Here is a 9,975-nt window from a genome sequence, read left to right as displayed (position 1 = left end):
TTTGAGTTTTTATATTTTGGGATTGTAATGTGGAGCCACAGGGTTTGTTTGACGAGCAGTGGATTTTAATGCTTCAAAATAAAATATTTATTTCTCTTTACAAGCTTTGGGTAGAGCTTGCTATTGTGTATCGTGTGCACAATGTATTCGTAGCAGACGCCAGGAGGTGATGCCAGGGACACTCCTAGCTTTCATTCCTTACGTCTAAAATATCGGGATTTTTATTGTGAAGGGTAAGCGGAAGTGTATTTGTTTTCAGTTCCTCCGGTGACTGGTTTTGCGGTTAGAGGTAGTGAACATGGCGACAGCAACAACACCAGTGGTCCCAGAGCAAACACCTAAAACACCGCTGTCAGGACCTCCGCCTGGGCCCCCGAACATGGAGGGCTTCAACCTTTTCCCAACGATCAAAGACGAGACCTTCAAAGAGAAACTAATTAGAAAAACCAAGCAGAACCCCTTCGTCCCAATAGGTGAGTTATACAAGCCCCGGAGCGGAGTGAAGTTACACAAGCGCAGCGCAGAGGCGTAGCGGCGTGTCCTTTACTCTACCGTATGGCCAAGTCAGTACCGAATTATGCCGTAGCATTTTAAAAAGCACCACACTCAGCCGAGGTTGGCAGGAACTAGCAGCCACGTTAGCTGACAGCAGAGAAAAAGTGGCTAACCTACTGTATATTTGTCAGTATGCGTTTGTCTCGGCCGATGACGATTTACTGTCCCACGAGTCTCGTTCATGGATGACTTGCTTATATTTTAGTTAAAGACGGGTCAAAATTGTTCTTGTGTCGTTCGACTCTGCCTTAACCCGAAACACGGAGGAACTGGTAAAACATTTTAAAGCTGAAAAGTAGTCAAACCAAATCACCACAAACATTTTATCACCCGCGATGTCTTGTTGTTACCCGCTTGCCCTTTCAAGTTAGTAGATTTTGAGATAGATATCTCTGGAACTTCCGCTGCAACCAGTTACACTGAGTGGAGGTGAAATCTCGCCCCTTCGTTGCGATGTTAATTTTGGTACCATTCCTTAAGAGTCTAACAACTATTAACAGTTAAGTCTGTGGATTGACACATCGTTGAGTTTTATTTGTTCCCTCTGACTTGGACGAAACTACCGTTTAATATTAAGATTTGACTGCGAATGCTGTCACGTGGTAGCCTTTATTTTAAAACGTTTGACCCTGATAAATAAGTGTCTGAGTAGACCTTTGTTCTAACAAAGGACAGTGCAGTGGTACTAGCCTGTTAGGCCTTCATCTTCCCACTCTATGTGACATAAGTTACAGTATCTGATCACCACTTTCACCTTGTCTGCGGTCACAGTCGACAAGTCCGGTACCCGGGCATTGTTCTGTTAGATCCTGGCGATAACCTGTGATTTGTTTTTGTTTTTTTTCCTCCAGGTTGTTTGGCGACAGCAGGAGCTCTGATATATGGTCTCCGTTCCTTCCAACAAGGGAAGACGAAGCAGTCCCAGATGCTGATGAGGGGACGTATCGCTGCTCAAGGCTTCACTGTAGTTGCTCTTGTTGTTGGTGTCTTTGCTGCAGCCCTGAAGCCCAAAGAATGAAGACATGCCAATCCCACACCTCTGCTATCATCCATTCAATTTACAACCATACCCCTTGGAGCCAGACCAGACCCAACTTGAAATTGGATTTATCTGACTGTCTGAATGAACTGACTAATGTATTGTTTTCAACATTGTTCAGATACCTGGGGGTTAAGGCTAACACTATTTATTGTTTGAAAAGTAGGAACTACTCATGGTGGTAAAATATTATACTTCAGGCTAGCACTATGGAACAACAAAGATTAATCGCATCCTTACCAGACCAAGAAAGCAAGCTGGATTCTTCTTTATTTTTGCTATAATATTACTGAGGCAGAAAGCTGATAAATATAAATTGTGTTTCTTGCTCCTTGCTATTCTGGGTTAGATTTCAAATGTTCCATGTATTGCCACTTGAAATGCTATATACAAGACCTAAGACCTCTGAATTCTGATAAATTTTTACTGTGAACCTTGTGTCCTGTGTGTATTTGAGGTAAAACATCACACTCACAGTGGTATTCAGGGGACATCTATTTCTTATACAACCTTTATTAAACAAGTTATTTAAAAAAAAAAAAAACTACGTAAGTTTATCGGAACACCGTTTTCTTATTAATGGCTGGGGTAAGCAGATTGAAGTGAGAGGAGGACTGACCCAGTCTCAGTCTCCACCTTAAACTCAGACTTTCATGTCAAATGAAAAGTGCTAGGGAGGGCTCCAAATGTTGAATGAGGAATGGAACAACACTTTGTGAAATCACTTTACCTATGGGGGGGGGGGGTTGTTGGCCAGTTAAGTGTGACACTCATGAAAATAAAACAAACCTGAATCATGCCTTCATATAACAAACCGATCTTACTGTGTACCTGAAAACTTTTTGTACCTGAAAACTTCTTGGACTTTCTGAACATTGCTGGTAAATCCCTCAAGCACGTAAGTTTCACAGAGGGACAGCGTTCAGGAGTGTGCGTCGGAGAGTATGCAAGGGTGGATGTTGGCATAGAGCCGCACATAATTTTAGCTCACTACACATCAACAAACTGGGATTCAAGTGATTATCACCAGGGTATTTTGATTGCAACAGTGTTAGCTGATCAATATTTAAGGACAAATTAATTTAGGTGATGGTACTCCACTGTCTTTTTATTTTCCAGTTCCCTTTTAACATTCACTTTTTCAGTATTCATAATGTCAAAATAGGCAACATGTGAAACAACGTGCAGACATTGTTGAACCTGACGCCTCATTGATTTCTTTTTTAAAAATATAAAACACATTTAGTGTAACACAAAACTGTGCATTAAAGTTTTTGCTGAGAAAACCAGTGAAATGAGTAATCGCACAAGCCTTTAATCGTGAACTCTGACAATTTAGATGATAATTGGAATCTTTGGTTGCGATTTTTTTCTTTTAAAGAAATCTTGCCTAATTGAAGAGGATACCCATCTGGCTAAATACTCAAACTGGAGTAAGAACAAGATTAAAAGGCCACAAGCATATGTGCGTGAAAGAAAAATATGCTAGCTACTTTAAATGCATTGATTGGGGATATAGTACAACAAATGTGAACAAAGAATTTGTGTTTACAATTTTACATTGATGAGAGGCATTAGTGGTTACAATCTAATCCTTTACAGTGCTCAATAAGTAAGTGTGTGACACTGACCGAAAAATGAAAATTTATAAAACAAAACCAAAATATTGGCAGAAGCATGCAATAAAGTATACCCAATAACAATTTATAAGTTAAAAGGGAAGGAAAATGTTTAACTTATAGTAACAATATTTTCTTTTGTATAGCAGTGATAAAACTGACCAGCTAATGCATGTTGTAACAATAGAGCAGTCCATCTTCTCACAAGAGAGTGAGGTTAGGGTAACAGGCATCAAGAAAGGCGGGAAGGTTTTAAAGGTTATAAACATACCAGGAAATTTATGGAAAAGGGCATACAAACTCTTCTGATTTGACGTGACGTTAAAACTGAAAAGGCAATGTTTCCAGAGCAAAATTCTCCCTGCCGCCTCCTCTAGCGAACTAGAGGTGTCTGTTTGAGAGAAATGAGGACAGAACGCATTCGAGAAACATCCTTTGCCTGTTTGTTGGTTTTGGGATTGAAGTCACAGAGACGGGCTACTCTCTCCCATTCAGATCCTGGGATGTCGCCATCACTCTCTGCCAGGAAAGCCTCCTCCGATGCTCTACAGGTGGGAGGCAAAACCAGGGGAAGATGTGAATGAGATGCAATATTACAAGGATTTCAGAACAGTTTCCACAACAGCAAACCCTGTCTGAGCCAAACATGGTGCTCAACCACAAAGTTCAATCATATGAAGAGCACCTCTGCATTAGATCCACAATGACTTCATGCATTTCTTTATACCAATCTTACACTATGTTGGAGACATATTTAATATTTATTAATACCTATCGTCTATGTAACCATCAAATAAAAATGCAAGCAAGAAATACCAAATTAGGCCTCCAAAAAACAGACAGGTAATTTTAGTGTTGAGGCATGCATCAGGTGGAAATCAACTAGTGGTAATTCATTGGGTAGGGCACACAGCATTAAAAAGCGTAAGAATTCTAAACCTACACAAAGCCTATAACACCAGAGTTGGGCTGTTTGTAGAAAGCCTTGTCAGCAATCCTAGTACGCAGGCAAGGCCAAGAAAGCAGGAAAAAGATGGAGAAAGGAGAACAGGTTCAGTGTCAAACAACAGGCAGCGAAAACTTAGGGTCTGCATTAAAAGGATTACGTAAGCGACTGAGAAACAGTTCCAATGAGGTGGAAATGAAAATGGTAGAAGTTTAAACTGGTCTAAGACTGATTACAATCTTCTGTACTACTGTGACACACTGTTGCCAATAAATAAGCTTGGAATTGAAAAGCAATTCAGTCACATACTTTGGTGCTAGCAGCGTGGATGAGAACTGGGACATTTGCTTTCTGCTGTTTGCGTCCCTCCTAAATATCAAGCTTCCTGTTTTGTTTTTCAGGCGTTTTAAATGGACACAGAGTTCTAGACTAATGTCTCATCAGAGGATTGTCTCTCAGGGCTTTCACAGACACAGAGGAAGACACTAGCAAAAAAAGCAGAGCCACAGATGCAGAGTGATACCGTGCCAGACTTGGACAGAGTCTGTTGGAAAGTGTGAGAGAAGAACGGGTTAACTTGGTCACGAGAGGGAAAAGGCTGCAATAGTTTTGCAAGCATAATCTACAACACTGACTGCAACCAGAGTAAAATAACAATCTTTAAGTAGAGGACAGACCGTCTTTATGACTGTCTCTATAAGACATAAATTTAATCAGCAATACTTTCAATGCTTTTAAACATGAAGCTGTTAGACTACATGAATCACTCCAAATTTGATCCTTTGGTGCAGTAGGTCCAACACAAGTGCTTCAACTGTCTACATGAACTCATCAGACATTCAGTTTACAAAGTATCTCCAAGTTCACCTGATATGATTAAGTTTTGTTGATATAGTGTTTCTGCTAACCACTGCATCTGACTGTACAGTAAGAGCTAATTTTTGAAATATTTCTACTGAGAAAAAAAGTCAATCTGCCAATACAACACTTGAATAGAATGTGTTCACATAGTGATTACGGCCTCATCACATCATACTGATAAACCAACTGTTACTTCTCAGCATGTTAACAGGGCCCATTTCAGACACTAACCTGTTGTTGGCCTTGTTCTTTTCCATCTGCTCATTCTGGTGCACATGCCAGTCCTCCAGCTCCTTTTTGGCTCTCTCTCTCCAGTCTGCCTCTGCTGCCTTGGATGCCGAGTCTTGTTAGGGTGCAACAGAAGAGAACAGCATAGTCAGAGGTCTCCAATTTTGGAAAAGTAGAGGAAAGATACTGACATTTTATTAGATCTAAGTGTGACATAATTGGATATGCTGCATCACTGGTCTTAAAGGTAAACTACAAAAAGATACATAACAAAACGACTAAGCCACGTCAAAGTAGGACGTGTATTATATAGTATGATTAATACCCCAATGAGAAAATCTTTGTTCACCTAATGCTTCAAGGCGTGCCTTCTGCTCCTCCCTCCACTTGCGTAAACTCTCTGGCTCTTGTCTCTGAATATCCACCTGGGCGATGGCTGCATAGTTGTCTGTTGGGCCATTGGACTCCTTCAGGAGGACATGAAACATTTACTCCTTTATGAAAAGATTTTTGATCAAAATACTGGGTAGATTGTAAAACCATCACATCATAACCTACAGGGACGCCAGTGCGAAAACATAAAGGGAAAGTAAATGAAATTATCTGATGGAGCTCAGAATAAAACTGAACACACACACACACACACACACACACACACACACACACGCAAGCAAGCAAGCAGATAAACTTAATATAATTTAAGAGACAGGATAAAGATATTTGTTTGGCTCACCTGAAACATATCCCCATTCACAGTGGAAGATTCGTCTTCAAAACCGTCTAACATTGTGATAAGAAAACAAAGTGTAATGTTAAAACGTGCTTCCAGGAGCTCTGAAATCAGTCCCACTTCCTCATCATCTGGGTGAACTTATGTCGGCTAGCTTACTGCCGAGGCGAACCTTTGTCAGTATCGCTTCATCTTAAGCGTTACGGCTAACGTCAAGACTTCAGAAATGCAGCAGCACCAGTTTGAGCACTGATGTTGTCTGTGCAGTTCTGATACAGGATTTCCGGGGGGTTAACAGCTTACTGTATGGTCGTAGTCAGTGTTGGCAGTTCACATAGTTTGATATCTGTAAGGTTACAACGTCAGGATGATGTGCTGTACTAACGCTTTATTAACGTACGCTGTCAGTATTCAAACAAACGCAGTGCCGTCTGCTATGCTAGCTACCCCAAAAGGCTAATGTTGCATTACTTTAATTATAAGCGAGCAGATTAGACAGTATAAATTTACTAAGATACCTGTCTGTGTCAACTAGTGATGCTGTTGTTAACATATAGGGATGGGGCCGTTGTTCGCTAACTCCTACCAGTCCAGTCTAACTAGAAGTAGACATATTAGCCAGCCTTAGTTAGCTGGTTTGCTTGCTAGCCGAGGCTGACGTTAGCTGAGTCCCAAACTTGCCATAGTTGGCCGGCTGAGCCGGCTGTTGGCCGTCCGCTCCCTCCAGCGCCCCAAATCCGTCGCCGTCGTTCTCTATCCCCGCTATCTCACTCTCCTGCTGAGCCAGGAAAGCTGCGGCTGGGTCCTCCTCAGCCGGGTGGGCTCCGTTGTCAGCCATCTTTCACAAAAGTGTTTTTAAGTGTAACTGAGCTTGGTGGGTTTAGCTAGCTAATGTCAAAACCCCAGAATAAAGCCACTGGCTGCGCAAGGTTAATTCAAACAACTTCAATACTTTACACGAATGTCACCTATTCCAAGTAGACTACCGGGAGCAACAGCACCAACAATTAAAATGTCAGTCATAAACAATCTAAGCTTCGACCAAAGGCCCTCACTGATGATTCATGGTTTCTTGTTCTTGTCACTTGTTCAGCCACCGTGTTGATGATGAAGCAGGGCAGCAACCCGAGGGTACCATTTCCCTTTTTGTTGCAGTGTGTCTCCATCTGCTGGTCCTCTGCTGCGTCTCTTTTGTCAGTAGGCCTTAAGATGTAATTGATCAAAAGTCAACAGCAGCAGCCCAAAGTGATCTTTTAAACGTTGCTGTTTATCTTGTACTACTACTACTTCTACTGCTGCTGCTACTACTACTACTAATAATAATAATAATGACAATACAATGTATGTAGCACATTTCATTCATGAGCAACAGTTAAAACATGTTATTAAGAGAATAAATAATTGCATCAAATAAATTTATCTTTTTTTGCGTTATTTTTCTGATAGAGAAGAAAGTGAGAACCAGTTTTTCTTGTTAAAATACCACACATACTGTATATAAGTTTTTCCCCTGAACTCCTATTCCTGTTCTGAATATGTTCTGTAAAAGTAATTATAGCTGTCAGATGAATGTATTAAATTAAAATGTACTATATTTCTCAATGAAATGAAGTGGAGTAGCGATAAAGAACCTTTAGGTGCTGGAGAAAATGGTATATATATGCACCGTTCAGCTACAAGATGAAACCCAGTTACTGGCTGATCAGTGTGTACGGTGCATTCAGAAAGTATTCAGGCCCCTTCACTTATTTCACATTTAGTTGTGTTGCAGCCTTTTGCTGAAGCCGTTTCAATTCATCAATTTTCCCTCAACAATCTACACTCAATAGCCCATGATGACAAAGCGAAAACAGATTTTTAGAACTTTTAGCAAATTTATTAAAAAAGAAAAACTGAAATATCAGACTTGACATAAGTATCCAGACCCTTTACTGTGACACTTGGAATTTATTGCTACTTTAATAAAAAAGTTAAAACCATCATAAAGTGTTATCAGCAAGGTGTTGGGCCACTATGTGCTGCCGGAAGAGCTTTAGTGCTCCTCGGCATTGATTCTACAAGTCTCCTGGACTCTACTGGAGGGATGGACACCGTTCTTCCAAAAGATGTTCCCTCACTTGGTGTTTCGATGATGGTGGTGGAGAGTGCTGTATAACACTCTCCACCACCATCATCGATAACATGGTGGTGGAGAGTGGAGAGTGCTGTATAACACTCTCCACCACCATCATCGATAAAACCAAATGAGAGAACATCCTTTGGAAGAATGGTGTTTCGACGATGGTGGTGAAGAGCGCTGTATAACTCTGTCTCCCATCGGCGTTCAGCTCGGAGGAGTTTGTGGTGCTGTTGGATTGTATTGCGTTATACAAGGCAGGTGTTTCTGAGATTATCTCCACCCCGTTAATATCAGTTGGTATAGGCCTAAGTAGGCAAATCAATCATGAATTTTTTTAGTAAAAAAAAAAAAAAAAAAAAAAAAAACTTTTTTGATTTTTTGATTTGCTGCTTCTTGCACACCACACACCACTGATTGATGATGATTGATATATGAACAAATTTAACTGCTATACTGAGCCTGACCTGCTGCCTGAGGAGGATGTCCTGATAAGAAGCCCAGTTACGGTTGAAAAAATATTTATCCCCCGTATTTTATGCAAAGGGAGGAAAAACCTCTACGGAGGCATTATGACTGGCACAGAAGGGCACTGGCCGGTCCAGCAGGTGAGACGTCTGCGGGGCACGGCCCGCGAGGAGGACGCGAAGCAGCGGCCCACGTGACCTGTGACGTTTCAGCCCGAGTCCTGCTAAAAAGGATTTTGAGGGCACGAGCCTGCTGCTCACCAGGGGGATCCGCGGTGGCTTCCCGACGTCCGCCTCAAGGAAGTCCGAAAGTTAGCCCATTTACCGATTGACTTTTTTTTTTTTTTTTAAATCCGGTAGACTGACTCGTGATGTCTGGCGAACACGGGGAGGGACAAGAGGTAAGCTAAATAATTTGTTCAGGCATCTGAACGCATTCCTTTTGTGCGCGGCGTAACTTTTTAAAAGCCAACTTTTTTCCGCAGTGTGCCTCACTGTATGGGCTGTGTTGTGCTCCCAGCCGTGCCGATTAGGGGCTTGGCCGGCTGCTCTGAACCACTGTCGGTTCTGAAGCGGCGAAAACGACTTTGTTAGCGCCGAGAGTTTGCCCAGTTCTCTCGTCCCATTCCGCTTCCTCCTCTATTGTGAGTGTTAAAAACTTCAAGGTCTGCGCCGCAGTGGAAGGCCCATTACCCGTCTTCAGTGGTCACACCGTAGCCTTTAATTACCCGTTGCTAATTACTGTCTCGGACACATGAAGTACTTTAAAAGTTGAGCGTGCAAGTTCATAATTGTGTAACCCCTCAGCCACAAATAAATACGCGTGTAATTCCGGGTATTTGAGGATAGTATTCGCTACTCCCATTAGAAGTACAAGTTCCTATAGAGATAGTATAGTGACACCTTAGGAGATTTATAAGTAACAAGACCATAAACAGCGACAACGTCACTTGAATGAGAAAAGTTGCCACAGACATAACGAGCATATTTACCGGCTCAATCTAATGATTTCTCCACCGGGTTAATGTCGAGGGTGACATCTTAGATGGACTGAAAAGCATCCAGATTCATGCTGTCACTTCCACTGTCCTTTTATAATCAGTTTTTAAGACGAGTACTATTATTACTAACTATTATCACAAGTGAAATCTAGCCTCCATTACCTGTTGCTGCCTTAAAAAAAAAAATTCCCCCTCCATTTATTGTCTCAGGCAGTCCGTCTCCTAATTGACTCACTTGTCCCCTGGACTTCTCTACAGGAGGCATAATGTGAGAAAAGTGACAGTGAACTAATCCCAGTTTTGGTAATTAAGACTGTTGTTTTATATGATCTAGAAAGTGCTGACAAAAGTGCATTGACAATATAAAATGAAAAGAAATGAAAATACTTTAAAGGAATTCCGTTAAATGATCA

At 41.4% G+C, this 9,975-nt stretch overlaps 3 protein-coding genes across 13 annotated transcripts in view; 2 read left to right on the top strand and 1 right to left on the bottom strand.

Annotated features, from left to right (window-relative positions):
* The first annotated feature begins 205 nt into the window (after positions 1-205).
* On the top strand, positions 206-2,032 carry higd2a (HIG1 hypoxia inducible domain family, member 2A). The gene is made up of 2 exons (XM_040120479.1): positions 206-473; positions 1,407-2,032. The coding sequence occupies exons 1-2, from the start codon at positions 299-301 to the stop codon at positions 1,571-1,573; spliced, it is 342 nt and encodes a 113-aa protein (XP_039976413.1). The 5' UTR covers positions 206-298; the 3' UTR covers positions 1,574-2,032.
* A 649-nt stretch (positions 2,033-2,681) lies between these two features.
* Positions 2,682-9,613, bottom strand: cltb (clathrin, light chain B). Of its 6 annotated transcripts, none has more exons than XM_040120477.1 (7): positions 9,554-9,613; positions 5,982-6,028; positions 5,598-5,715; positions 5,252-5,363; positions 4,683-4,703; positions 4,157-4,210; positions 2,682-3,758 (listed from the first exon to the last, which is right to left on the bottom strand). In XM_040120477.1, the coding sequence occupies exons 2-7, from the start codon at positions 5,988-5,990 to the stop codon at positions 3,587-3,589; spliced, it is 486 nt and encodes a 161-aa protein (XP_039976411.1). In that variant the 5' UTR covers positions 5,991-6,028; positions 9,554-9,613; the 3' UTR covers positions 2,682-3,586. The 6 variants fall into 6 exon arrangements, with proteins under 6 accessions (XP_039976411.1, XP_039976407.1, XP_039976412.1 ...); XM_040120473.1 differs by lacking the exon at positions 9,554-9,613 and adding an exon at positions 6,660-7,127; XM_040120478.1 differs by lacking the exon at positions 9,554-9,613 and adding an exon at positions 6,497-6,621.
* Positions 8,827-9,975, top strand: part of pdlim7 (PDZ and LIM domain 7) — a 30,025-nt gene continuing 28,876 nt past the window's right edge. Inside the window, exon 1 of one of the 6 annotated variants that reach the window (XM_040120466.1) lies at positions 8,827-8,962. In XM_040120466.1, coding sequence (XP_039976400.1) covers positions 8,933-8,962 — 30 coding nt within the window. In that variant the 5' untranslated portion in view covers positions 8,827-8,932. Of the gene's footprint in view, positions 8,963-9,073; positions 9,206-9,975 lie in introns of those variants that run through there. The other 5 variants (XM_040120469.1, XM_040120465.1, XM_040120472.1 and 2 more) reach the window with 5 other exon arrangements.

This window comes from Xiphias gladius, chromosome 23, assembly GCF_016859285.1.
Source record: "Xiphias gladius isolate SHS-SW01 ecotype Sanya breed wild chromosome 23, ASM1685928v1, whole genome shotgun sequence".
NCBI classification, from domain to species: Eukaryota; Metazoa; Chordata; class Actinopteri; order Istiophoriformes; family Xiphiidae; genus Xiphias; species Xiphias gladius.
The sequence above is the reverse complement of the archived record's forward strand: the minus strand, read 5'-3'. Positions and strand labels throughout refer to the sequence as shown.

Bases quoted from the DNA above. Each gene is read 5' to 3' on its own strand.
- higd2a (XM_040120479.1), top strand. From the start codon at position 299: ATGGCGACAGCAACAACACCAGTGGTCCCAGAGCAAACACCTAAAACA. The intron at 474-1,406 runs GTGAGTTATACA...TTTTTCCTCCAG, and splicing joins GAACCCCTTCGTCCCAATAG to GTTGTTTGGCGACAGCAGGA.
- cltb (XM_040120473.1), bottom strand. From the start codon at position 6,816: ATGGCTGACAACGGAGCCCACCCGGCTGAGGAGGACCCAGCCGCAGCT. The intron at 6,029-6,659 runs GCAAGTTTGGGA...TCACAATGTTAG, and splicing joins GGCTCAGCCGGCCAACTATG to ACGGTTTTGAAGACGAATCT. The intron at 5,716-5,981 runs GTGAGCCAAACA...GTCCTCCTGAAG, and splicing joins TGAATGGGGATATGTTTCAG to GAGTCCAATGGCCCAACAGA.